The sequence below is a fragment of the Grus americana genome, chromosome 13 (genome assembly GCF_028858705.1).
Source record: "Grus americana isolate bGruAme1 chromosome 13, bGruAme1.mat, whole genome shotgun sequence".
Taxonomy (NCBI): Eukaryota; Metazoa; Chordata; class Aves; order Gruiformes; family Gruidae; genus Grus; species Grus americana.
This window is the reverse complement of record NC_072864.1, coordinates 5,659,844-5,673,237: the sequence shown is the minus strand read 5'-3', so window position 1 is coordinate 5,673,237 and position 13,394 is coordinate 5,659,844. Positions and strand designations below refer to the sequence as shown.

Below are 13,394 nucleotides of genomic sequence, written 5' to 3'. Positions count from 1 at the left end.
AGAAATGTCAGGGTGCTCAGTGCTACGTTGGCAGAAGAAGAGGCTGTCTTTACAATTTTTTATGTCAGCTGGAAGATGCAGAGACAGGTCGACAAAAAGTTATCAGGACAATGTTACTAGGACAAACTTTTATGCTGTGACCATGCTATTTAAATCTGCAAAGGGAGAGGAATCCGTAGGAATGAAAACGATGCCCGAGTGCTGTTTCCTAAGTCTGTCGACACTCATTGTAATGTAAGACCTGCTTTTCTTACTCTATAATAGAGCAATGCTGTATCACTCTAGACTTTACGTGATGAGTGCTCTATTCCTGCTGACACCTTCAAAATTACCTTGTCATAAAAATACTATTTTTCAGTGAAAAGATAATTTCAGAGAAAAGAGTATTTCTTTAAAGGGGCTAGCTGGATCAGTACTGATTTATCAGCTTTGTTATTGACAGTATTCTTTAAAAAAGAGCTTTGGATAATGTCCTAAGTATAGCACTATAAATGGACAGATTAGACTTTTAAACTTACATGTTCAGAATTTAGTGAACTAGATTAAGCTAGAGAGGGGGCGGTATATGGATGCCTACCACTGCACATATTAAACCATCATTTCTGTATGTGTGGTAGTGCTTGCTCACTTCTAAGGATTTAAGCATTTGCTGTGTACAGATATTTACCGTAGGTAAAACCAAAAGAACTTCCTTTTACAAATGGTGTCTGATGCTTCCCATTTTGAACTTGTACCACAGTTTCCACATCACAGAAGGATGCGCAAGGCTGCAGGCTATTTAAGGGAATGTCTGTGTGTATGCTTGTTAAATTTCAGTGCTCAAAATATTCATTTACTATGGCTGTCCTAAATTCATTGGGTGAGGAAGACCAGCCTAGTAATAAGGACACCCTCAGAAGTGAAAGATGTGGGTAAGAGTTCCCACAGCTTCACCCCTGGCAAGTGAGCAAGAGGGTAAAAGGAAAGCAGCAGCATACCTCCCACGGCAGACTCAGCAAGACATGCTGGGAATGTTCAAGAGAAAAAAAGTGAGAAACACCTTTGTTGTGGATCCTGGTGGAGTTTACATGGTGACTGTGCTCAACAGAGATGAGGCTGAGGTACCCCCGTGTGTGCCAGAACTTGAGGTGTCTGGGGTAAATTGCAGGTGAAAATGTGAGCACCTCCAGGATTAGCTGGTGAGTTGATGTTGTAATGATTTGAGTACCATTTAATTCTGATTTTTTAAAAGCCTCTAAGTGGCTTTCTTCCACTCCACTCCACAAGGATTGCCTCTCAAATTATTTACAGTGGACGTGCATTTATATCAAGTCTCTTTCTACCCTTTTCTCCACTATCCACATGCCCATACAGTATTCCCATTTTCTTGCAAGGCTAAAGTACATCAGGTTTTACCTGATGATGTCAAGAGCTGAACTCAACCTAAATTTCTGAACTGCGTACTCATCATGTCCATCAGTTTATATGGGTGTCCCATGACATCTCATGTTGCCTTGACCTTGCTAGTTTAAAGCTTACTGTGTTTTGGCTGGGTTTTTTTTCTTTCTTGTCACAGGATTTTCTCATTTTTTATTCCAGTCTTTGGTTTACTAACTTCGGGGAATCTGTATTTTCAACCCAGTTACACTGCCTACAATCACCAGTGAAGGAGTTGTTTGTTGGGTTTTTTTTTTGTTCCGTGAAATATTACCAAGGTTGTGGGAGAAGCGGCCTGAAAAAGCCAAAAAGCAACAGTATTACACAAGTTTATGATAAGAAGAAGTTAGGCAACTAAAATTACCAGAAGAGGGGAAGTTGAACTCTACTAAGGCACCCCTATAGTGTAAAGTACAGCAGATGCTACATTACTCCAAAGTCGTGTTCCCCATGCATACCACAAAGACACATCCAAACCTAACTGAATGTGTAATCAAGTTTAAACCCATTTATTAGTTTGAATAGTTTCACAATAGTTTAAAAATGCAAAGACTGCATAGTAATGTAAAAAATAAAGTTCTTACTGTTTACTGGTTTTAAAGTGAAATTAACATCAGCAAAAACAAGTGTTAATTCCTTAGAAAATCTGAATTATGACAGATAGAAATGAATAAAAAATAATTCAAAAGGATGTAGCCTTAAGGCCTGTTTGAACAATTCTTTGGGTCTGTTCTTTTTCTCCCCCAAATTACTATGAGTAGACAAAAATGAAACATGAGTTCATGCCATTTTCCTGAATGACTCATTTTTGGGAGGGAGGCATGGGAAAGAGGCCTAATGCATCTTTCCTGTAGTGTGCATTAATGGACAAGCCAGACAGTTTTAAGATCCTGGGCTAATGAATTCAGATGTTACTACTTTATGTTACTACTATTTGATTTTTCAAAACCTATGATCATGCTGTGAATGTAAGACAATGACACGACAAATCATTGGGAAGCATAATTTAACACTGCTGGGCATATTTTTTCATTCCCTACTTATGAATCATGTGTCATTAAAAAGATTTGGAACCCAGCAGCAATAACCTAGGAATTATTTTCATACTTATTAATAAAGGAATTAAAGCTGATAATTCTAATATGAGACAGAGGGGAGCTTTTCGCCATGTTCTGGTGGGGTTTTTTTAACTCTTGGTCCTTACTGGGTTTACTTGTCCCGTTCTTAATCTCATCAACTGCATTTCCACTGCCTAGACTTTCCAAGGAACACCAAGTGCTGCAGATAAAACGATGAAGGTGTAAAAGCTCCTGCTCAGAAGCTAAATCAGAATCACATGTCAACACAGTTCAGGTTCAGGCTCTGGCAGGATGGCAGGATCATTGTTTTTAATGCAATTTACTAATTAAAAAATGAGTACCAGATTACGGAAAGTCTGGAATGAAGCAGCTTGCTAAAATAGTGCTTTAGCTCCTTGAACTGCCTGCACCAGAGTCTGCTTTTCATTAAACTGTAATTCATTTGAATATTGCTTGGCAATTATTAAATACGCCTCTGAAAAGAACAAACGCGGTTTATGTTTCATAATCAGCCCTCCGTGTTTAGACTGGAGCTGCTTTTACTACAGATGGAAATGTGTAACAGGGCTGCGGCAGGTGTATTTTATTCAGCAGATGTACCGTAAACGCATTACAGCAGATTAGCTGGATTTCTTCCTTTAAATGTACACTGCGAGATCCAACTTGCAAGCCAGTTGTTTCTTATCGGCCCGTGTAATCTTCCAGAGCCCGGCTTTGCTTCTTCCTTTTAGCAGCTATTTCTGTAACGGATCGGACGAGGGAGAGCGCCGCTATGAATTTTAATGCTTCCAACGGGGAATCCCTCCCGCCTCCTCTTTTTGGATGAGATCCTCGAGGAAAGACCCAGAACACAGCGAGGAGGAGCAGAGGGACGGCATAGCCGCAGCATTGGGGAAAGCGGGAGGGGGAGCCGCCGGAGAGGGGGTGGCAGCCGGAGGGTGTAATTAGGGAAGGTGGCTAGGACGACACCGAGGCGGGCAGAGAGGCGGGTGGGGAGCGCGGAGCCATGGGGGAGGAAGGATGACTCGGGGCGTATTTCGCTGCCTGACCTCGGCACGTCAGCAGCAGCCGGAGCGCCGCGGTCCCCTCGCCGCCACCCGCGGACGCATGCACCGGCCGGCATCCCCCGGGGCCGGCCGCGACGGGGACAACGCCGAGGTGATCCCGCTGCCCCTGGGGCAGGGCGAGAGGCAGAGCTCGCCGAGCGGGTGCTAGACCGCCTCGCCATCCGCACGCCGCGGCCCGAGAGGAGGAGCCCCGGCCGGCCGGGAAGCAGCTGGGCGGCGGGCCCCGGGCCGTGCGCTAGGCACTGGCACAGCCGCCGCTCCCACCGGCCCACCCATGGATAAAGCGGGCTCGCTCCACACCTCGGTGCCTACGCCGCCGCCCCGGCTCTACCTGCCGCGCAACTTCAGCTGCAGCGCTTGCCTCTATGGCAGCCTGGCCGAGCAGTGCAAGGGGGGCTGCAGCCCCGACGGTGACGCCGCGCCCCCGCCCGTGGTGCGGGAAGCGGCGGGCGAGAAGCCGCCGCCGCCGCCCCGCGGGCGGGAGCCCTCGCTGCCCGCCGTGCCCCCCAGCCCCACGCAGCGCCGCCGCGCCAAGTCGTTGCCCACGCCCGGCGACCGCAGCCTGCGCCCGGCGCTGCAGCAGAGCCCGTCTCGCCGCAAGACGGTGCGGTTCGCCGACTCTCTCGGCCTGGAGCTCACCTCCGTGCACCACTTCTGCGAGGCCGACCTGCCGCAGGTGCCGCTGCCCGCCCCGCCGCCGCCGCGCACCGCCGACCTCTTTAAGACCAGGAAGCCGCCGGCTCTGGGCGACCTGGAGCCGGTGCTGTTCGGGCCGCCGCCGCCGCTGCTGGAGCCGCTCTTCCCGCCCCAGCCCGGCGCCAGCCCCGGCTTCGCGGAGCGGGTGCGGCAGCACAAGGTGAGGCTGGAGTGGGTGCGGGCCGAGCCGGCGGGGCTGCGCGGCGCCGTGCGCGTCCTCAACCTGGCCTACGAGAAGGCCGTGTCGGTGCGCTACACGCTCAACCGCTGGGCTAGCTGCGCCGAGGTGGCCGCCGCCTACCAGCCGGCCGGGCCGGCGGACGGCCTCACCGACCGCTTCGCCTTCCTCCTGCCCCTGGGCGCCGCCGCCGCGGAGGCCAATCTGGAGTTCGCCGTCCGCTACCGCGTCGCCGGCGCTGAGTACTGGGACAACAACGAGGGCGCGAACTACCGGCTGCGGGGCCGGCAGCGCTTCTCGTCCGCCGCCGGTCCCCCGCAGGACCCCGACAGCACCGCCTGGATCCACTTCATCTGAGGCGGGCGGCGCGGCGGGGGGCGGCCGCCTCCTGACGGAGCCGCTGCCTCAGCGCTGAGGGAGCCGCCGCCCGCGGAGGAAGCGCGGAGCCCTGCGGAGCCGGCGGGCCGGTCCTGCCCCCGCTGAGGGCCGAGGCGGAGCCCGGCGGCGGCCCCTCACGGGAGGGCTCGGCACCCCTCCGGCCTCGCTGGCCGCCCTGCCCTCCCGGGGATCTGCGGCCCCGCGCAGGCCTCGTTTCCAGCCGCTTCTCTGTAAGTCGCTGGAAGATATTTTCCTGAATTCTGTTTACAGATGGGTAATTTATATTTTCTATTTCGCTAGCGACGTCGGGGGGAAACCTTCCGGGCTGTCAGAGGGGTGTCGGCGGGGAGGCCGAGTGCACGGTGTGCGGCCAACGCCTCAGTCTCCCAGTGCACTGTGGCTACCACCAAAGCAGCTGCCCAGCCAGGCTCTGGAGAGAGGGCCCACAGGGGAATTTACTAGTCAGGACCGGGATCCACAGGTGCAAACAAATGGTGCCGGAGGTCAGGATGGACTGCTGTCACCTCCACGGGGTCAGGCTCTGGAAACACGGAGGGCGATGTCATAGGGCGTCTGGCCAGCCATCCTCTTTGCCTGATCCTGCTTAAGCAAAGCCCGTCGCCGTCGAGGTGCTGGGTCCGTGTTCAGAGCCTCGCTGACCCGCTCATGTTAATTGCCCTGCAGGGTTAAGTGACAGATTACAGTTTTGAACCCAAAAAGACAAGAGTATGGATGCCCCTAGGTGTAGCTGTGTTTCATGATGCTCTAAAAATGATTGATCGCTTTAAAGCAAATATATTTTTCTTAATTTTGAACCCTGTTTCATGTGTTTAAACCTATTTAGAAAAGAAAAACAATGTCACATACTAATTGAAATGCAGCCCACTGAGAGGTTTTAAAAAGCAAGCGTTTTATTTTAAAATTCACGTGGTACATTGTTGTAAAGGGTTGTCAGGATCTGATGTTTGTTTCAGTAGGACTGGCCCCATAAAGCCGCTTGTGTTCAGGTCAGCAGGGAAGTTGTGGAATTGCACCAAAGGAACTAGAGATGGTGAGAGTTGAATCCATAATTTTAGTCTGCGTCCCAAGCAACACTTTCAGTTTAGTTTCCATTAACAGTTTAATTGAATTTCTTATGCTAAAGATAGCAGTGCAGGAGCCTGCTTTCTGAAAACCAAAATGCTCCAAATTTTTCCTAGTAATGTCACTAAGTGGCTGATTTCACAAAACTGGCTAAATTTAGTCAGACAAATTGAAGAAAGTCATATCTTACCATATAAAATATATCAATAAAAATTACAGAGCATACTGATTTCTGCCTTCAGAGGTATGCTTTAAATTATATTAGCAGTAAACATAATATTTTCCTTTTTAAACTTGCTTTTTCAGGAGTTCAGCTGAATACAGGTTGTGCTGGTGCCAAATCTGGGTGCTAATTTTCCAGGATTTAGGCGTGTATGCATGTGCAGGAGAGGGACCTCTACAAATACAACTTCTGAGCATGGTAAAACTGATGTGAGTGTGATCTTCCGATGATGGAGGGCTGTAAGATCGGGGCTTTAATGTTTTGGATCTTCTCTAGATTGTTTAGGAACAAAATGGAATTTTTTTAAACTACATTTTTGTGTTCCTCGAAAGGGTTAAGTGTCCCAAACAGCTTGAGTAATGTTGAGTTCTCATAGAACCTTTTGACTTTGGTGGGAATTGGGAGCACTTTTGTCTCCTGAGGGTCTGGTTCAGTCAGACTTACAAATTCTGGGGGAAAAAAGATCTGGAAACTTGACGGGAAAAGAGTATTTCATGTAATTTCTCTAGACCATTGTTTCTGATTTAATAGAAATAATAGCAAGAGTAGCATTTCTGTAGTATTGGTAACTTCGTTTTAATTTCCCAGTCAGTTTTCTAATCCCTGTGTTTTTAATAGAAACAATATAAAAGAAATGTACTGTCAACGTCGACTGAGTATTTCACATTTTAGAATATTAAGGTCCCGATCTTGTAATAAAATAATCCTATATATTGCTAGTACACATTTATAAAGCTAGAATTGCAGAACTAGCGTCTTAAAATGTTCATGGTTAAAACATATTAAATGGTGTATTTGATAAAGAAAGCCCAAGTGTCTTTTAGTTAAACTTTTTTTTTTTTTTTTTAATAAGAGCCTTAATACTGGAGAGAAGGAAAAGGACTTGTCTCCATTTGAAAGCACTTTAAAACCTGGTGGAAATATAGCCAAACATCTTTTTTTTTGTGTGTGTGTGGTAGCTTTCCAGAATATTTTTTGCTTGGCCTTTTGAACCCATATAGTGAACCAACAACTATTACGTAGATCGATGAAAATGCTTTGAGAAAAAATACTTTCTATGCATTTTAGGTTAACTGATGCTGCAACTTTGCTGATAAAGATTTAACAAGATTTTCTGTTTACTGTTTTAATGGCTTTAGAAACATAAACGGTGCTAAAGCCATTTAACAGTGAATAACTGTAATTCTAGAATTTCAGAGTTATTTTCCAGTGAATGAATTTTCATTGTGGTTTGATTTATGCAGCATCTTCAGGTCTCTAATAATTTAAAAACCTCCTTATAGCAACTGTGTCTTACACTCTTTAAATCTGGTATACCTAAACAGATGTACATGCATCAACTACACTAGCAAGTTATTGTATTACCCTTTTTTTTATCATATCTTAGGTGAAGTTACTGTTGCTCTCAGTGCAAATTTTGTAGGCAGGATTGGGCTATGGCTTCATAATACTCTTCAGATATTATTGCTCTTTTATTTATGGCCCCCTTTGTCAAACACAAATCTGCATATTAACTCTTTGGAGGATGTAGCATGGCAGAAGAATGTTTTGCAATACAGAGACTCCTGAGCTTTCAAGCAGTTAAGCCTGTCCTCAACGCTAAATTATGTGAGTAACTTTATGGGCTTGAACGTGATAACAGATTATCAGTGATAAATGTGCAAGTCCAGTAAAAGGCATGGTCTTGTAGAAGGGTTTATGAACACCTACTTTTTAAAGCCTGGAAAGATAAGGTTGTACCCAGTCAGCTTTGACTAGATAATGCTGTGGAAGAAGTTTGAGATGTTTTAATAGAAAATTATCAATGGTATATGCCAAAGCTGCACTACTTTGATTACACATTTTCACTTCTATCACATTAATTTATTTCCAAGCAAGACTTATTCAGATTTCCAAAAACATGTTCAGTTGCAATGACCATGAGTATTATTTCCACTGGTAGTATTCATGTACAGTTTCCAATCCTTTAGATTTCAGTCTGATGCTATCTGTATGTGGCTTGCTAGAAGCATTGTGATAAATGGAGATGAAATAAAAATCTAAATAATAATTATATAATAATTCTGTAAATTATTACTTTGAGGAGAAAAACCTGTGTTGAACAGGATAATTTTCAAGTTGGTGGGACATCAATCATTTTAACGGGAGCGGGAGCAAAACAACTTTTTAAAATCACATTTCTAAAGAATATGATTCCACAAAATGAACTTTTACGGGCAAAGTAAAATATTTGAAAAATTTCAAGCCAACCTTTTTCTTGAAAAATGTCATCTCTTTATATTTTTATTTACATGAATGGAGCCCGTGCCACCTTCCTTTCCAAGTGACACTAGAATGGTTTAGGCAAGGCAATAATTCTTCAGTCACGTACTTCACTTTTCACTGAATTAGTCATTGCTTATGTCTCTGTAGATGTAAAAACGTGTCTGTCATTTATTGCGTGAAGTCGTAGCTTTATGAAATGTGCCATGTTATTTTGTGTGCAATATAATGATACTTTATACAGCGAGTCAAATTGTACTGTGTGTCTGATCTACATTGATGTTTGCTGCTTCACGCTTAAACTGGTAGATTTTTTGCTTGTGATTCTATTCCTTTCATGGCAATATTTTTGAAATCTACCCTAATTATTAGAAATCCTAAAAGGAATCAGAACTATTAAATGACTATAAATGGAATTTCAGCTAGCTAAACATACTACTATTTATTAGCATAAAATCAGTAACTGAAACTGTCATACTAATTTTCAATAAATGTACATAATTTCAGGTAAATTAATTTTTTATCCTTTTACCATTTGCAAGTACCTTTTTGATGTGAATGTGTGTGCCTCGGTGTCTCAGTAAACGAGAGTAACTGCACACCCTTTGTTGTTTCAGCATATGTGAGGGGAAAATGTATCACTTGAATGAACAAATGTCTGTTCATGCATAAGTATGATCTCTTTACAGATACACGAAAGGTTTTTCCATAGCGCCAACAGGCAAACATCTGCTAATTCTATATTTTAATGTAAAGTAACCTACAGAAATATACAGAATCTGCTTTTTAACATAGTATTAAATATATATTGAAATTTTTATGTGCCTTTCAACATTTCCTAGGAAGAAATCTCACGTGTTCCTTAGCTCTCTTACCAAAAGTCCAATAATGTCTTTGTTATGAAAACGAAATATATACTAAAAATATAATCATCAATTCTAATTCCTGATACATTTTCAGCTGTGCCAGAAATTCTGTATCTGTAGCAGCCGGAAGAATTTGATAATATTTTCCCATATTACAGTGAAAGAAATAGCAGTCAGAAATATGTCTTCCTGGTACACCTCTACAATTATGTAGTTAAGTAAAAAAACCAACTGTGACTATAGTTAATATAACAAAATATATTTATTGTATATATTCACTTCTTACACAGATATTCTAAATATATATTCCATCTGAAACCAGAAGTTCTAGTTTTTTATGAAATCTATTTGTGGAAACATGGTCTTTTCAGCTTTTACTGTTATTAATCTGATGCTGCATAATGCATATTGTTAAAACTTTTGAATGGATGTAATCTGTCTGCACAGTTTGTATCATGAGATTAAAGTGCGCTCTGTAAGGAATATCTGAAGAAGAGTACTTTTACCTTTCAATTATATTGCATGGCATTTTAGCAAATAATCAGTAATTCTGTTTCCTGTATGTGCTTCATGTGTACATGTTCTGAATATATGAAAGGATTACTTACTGAAACGAAAATATTTTTCAGCACTGAAATTAAGGTTTTTCAAACATAAATAGTTTAAGGTAGGAAGTAAATATAGTCATTTTTGCTGTAAAATTAAAAAAAAAAGGTAGCCTTATGTAGAGCTGATCAGTATTTTTTTTAAGTGGAAGATGGTGACATTTTTCAAACTGAAACATGTTCAGGGAAACGTACCTGTTTCAATAGGAAGGTTTCCTCAGGTTCAGCTTATACGAGAGAATTGCCCTAGAATAGTTAAGTGGTAAGAGTACTTAAATCAATGTATGGACTTGAATGTAGGTCTTCCGTGATCAAAGTGAATACTGAGCTATAAAACCATTGACCATTGGTTGGACTCTATCCAACTTTTAAATTACTTTACAGAGAGGATTTTTGACTGGATTTTACCATCTTGTATGAATATCCTCTTCATTCAGCTATCCTGGCTTTTGTTTGAGCTTTCTGTTGTTGAGAGAGGTCTGATTTTATTTTTATGCGGCATAGAAAGATTATTTTACATTATATTTTGGGGAAGAGACAGGAAAACTGTTTTCCTTCCAGTTTAAGTTGTTTAATATTAAACAATAGCATGCAGAATAAAAATGTGCTTGAAATAACACATCCACTAGTGATTCCAAAGAAAATAGCTAAGAAAAATGTCAATTCTGAGCTGTGCTTTTTAAAAACGTATGTGCTTTGATTTAGTAAGGCAGGGAAAAAGTCCTAGTGTCCAGTGCAAGTGTATTAATACCAGGGATTTCTTTCTATGCAATATTATGGTGCACCTGGTTTTTTTAGGGATTAACTTGATTGGTATGGTTGTTGTACTGGTGTGTTATGTATAGAATATTCTGTTAAAAATGTCATTAAGGAAACTGTATGTCTTAAATAGTGTTATATCTTTAGGCTCTTTTTTGTACGATCTACTTCACTTAATCATACTCATTTGAATAACAAGACAATATTTCATACAATTGTGTAATGAGGTCTCATGCGTTACACTATATTCTTTATCACTTTCCAGGACAAAAGGTTGTGTTACTGTTGTGAGGTTTAATTTTTTTTTATCTCTGTATTTTAAAAATAAGCAGCCAAATTGTAGTATACTTTTAAACTCAAAGAGCTAATATATATGTTTTTAAAGCTGATCAAAAGTAGTAAAACCAAAATTGGTTGGGATTACTCGTTAAGTCCAGTGTCTAAACTGTGGTATAACAAATGTTTGTGTACATCCTGTAGCAGGCTTCGTGAGGGTGTACCCTGACATGAAGTTTGTGCATTTTAAGGTTGATACAAAATGAGCTCTACCTGGGTGCGGAACCTGCCTGCATCTGGACTGAAATCCTTGTTGCAGTGCAGGAAAATTGACTGCTGTGACAGAAAATTCCTGTTCCTGGAATGGTTTAAACAAACCTAACCTGTCCCTTGGTGTTAAACAAATGTTTTCTCTTGGTAATGGAGATGCTGCCTCTTGAAGACAGTGTTCTTTAACATGCAAGTTTTTATTACTGTTTCTTTGATTTACCTTGACTTTGTTTAAAAAAAGAAAAAAAAGTTGCTTTTTAACTGTGTACTTAACTAGTAAATTAGTTTTGGTTTTAGTTTCTTCTGCAATGTTTATATTTCACCAAGTAATGTTTGTTTCTAATGTTTGTAAAAATAATGTAATATCACCAAAAGTTCAAAATCAATGTTTTCTAATAATGCCTTGTAATTTACCTAGCCTTACAGTATTTCAGACAATTTTCCACCAAAACCGCATTTAGTCACTGGTTGTCACAATTATGAAAAATATATATTTATAAACCTGTAGCTTCTAGTTGTCATTAAAGATTAATGATACAAATTGTGAGCATGTGGCAAATATAAACCTCTTTTTTAAAATGAAAAACCATGAGTGCATGTATGAAGACACGATGCGATGTACCTGCACATCTGAAGACAAATATTTGCTATTTGGGTCAGATTTTCCAGTCAACTTGTCTTCAGGCAGTCTCCATCCAGTGTTCTCTATGGAAGGTGCAGTATACTGAGTTCTGTTGGAAATCTGGTCTTCTGAAGCGTAACCATCTTTCAGGAGGATAGGATGAGATTATCGGTGGGCATAAATGTACATAGCTGTCTTTACAGTCTTGTGTCGTTAACGTCGTTTCAGATGTAGTGTAGCAGTCTGTGCTTCAGAAAGGGATGCCTGTACTTCAGCTGTTTGTGGCTTTACTCCTTCCCAGCTTTGCATCCTTACAGTCACTAGTAACAGTTGAAACATTCTCAAGTGCAATTTAACATTTAACTGCTAAAAGCCTGTGCTAGGTGCTAGAAAGTACACAAATAGCAGTCTTTCAGGAGAGGAGAGAGTGGCTTTCATAGAAGGAAGATATATGTGAAAAGAACTGTGATTTTTATTTTTAAAAAAAACAGTTTAAATTTTTCAGTGCTGAAGGACTAGGAGGAAGGTTTCTAAGCCCCAAGCATATTCAGCAGTAACGGCAGTAAAACTTTCTTTAACCAGCATGAGCTTTTTCCTCCAGCGGGGATGCAGAATTGAGGCTATATCTCACTGTTAACTACAGTAATCAGAAGGACTCTTCCAAATATTCTTCCTCTGTTAATTGCTGAGTTCAAAATACTTGTTTCTTGAGTTGTTATAATGCACTAGTTTTCACAGTCTTTCACTGTAGACAGCATCTTAACTTACAATGCCAAGAAAAGTTTTCAGCTTTTCTTTAACCAACACTTTTTAAGCTGCCTTTATAATACAGATAAAAGCCATAGAGCCACAAGGAAAAAAAAAGTTATATGTTTGTTCTCATGTAATTAGTTCAACTTATGTTTCTATACTATTTCAGAAACATCTGCTTAGCTGTCTCATTGTTATTAATAATTATATTTTCATGTGTTTCTTATGAAGGGCAAAGTAATTAAAATGTAGCCCCAGATTTCAGGTTTTTTCCAGAGGGAAAGTTTTCTGACTTAACGTCTTATCTAATATTTTTGTTCAAGTAGAAATGAACTCACAAGTTACAGAATCCAGAACTGTTTTATTAAGGTGCCATTATATAAATATTAGACTGTAATAGTTAGAATAATAGAGTGTAATTATACTTTGAATTTAAAACTGCCATTATGCTTGAGTGATTTTGAAGTAATGAGATTACAGTTCTGGGTGAAGATTATGATGAAGTCATGGTGCTCTAAAATGAAAAAAAAAGAATAGTTTTACATTGTTCTTTAGTCTTGTATTATTTTTTCTTTTTTTCACTCTTACATGGGACAAAATATGGTGACAGTAATTCGTCTGACTATTAATCAGAATTACATAGAGTAGATAGAGTCTTATTAATAACAAGTCTTCAAATGTATGAACTATTCAGATAGTAGTGCTAATAATGATAATAACAATCCCTATTTCTTAATGCCCCTCTCTGGGCACTTCTTGGAATCTACCAACAATTTTTAGTGCAGCTGATGAGTTGAACTGGCTCAGGGGATGTACTGAATGCCATGGCTGTCTCAAACGGGGAGCCTCTCACGGGCAGAGGTG

At 41.3% G+C, this 13,394-nt stretch overlaps 1 protein-coding gene across 3 annotated transcripts; it reads left to right on the top strand.

Moving 5' to 3' along the window:
* Positions 1-3,069: 3,069 nt before the first annotated feature.
* Positions 3,070-12,199, top strand: LOC129212152 (protein phosphatase 1 regulatory subunit 3E-like). 3 transcript variants are annotated; one of them, XM_054840344.1, is made up of 2 exons: positions 3,070-6,329; positions 11,140-12,199. In XM_054840344.1, the coding sequence occupies exon 1, from the start codon at positions 3,837-3,839 to the stop codon at positions 4,791-4,793; it is 957 nt and encodes a 318-aa protein (XP_054696319.1). In that variant the 5' UTR covers positions 3,070-3,836; the 3' UTR covers positions 4,794-6,329; positions 11,140-12,199. The 3 variants fall into 3 exon arrangements, with proteins under 3 accessions (XP_054696319.1, XP_054696317.1, XP_054696318.1); XM_054840342.1 differs by having other exon boundaries at positions 3,070-5,044; positions 6,204-12,197; XM_054840343.1 differs by having other exon boundaries at positions 3,070-5,088; positions 6,204-12,197.
* Positions 12,200-13,394: the final 1,195 nt, after the last annotated feature.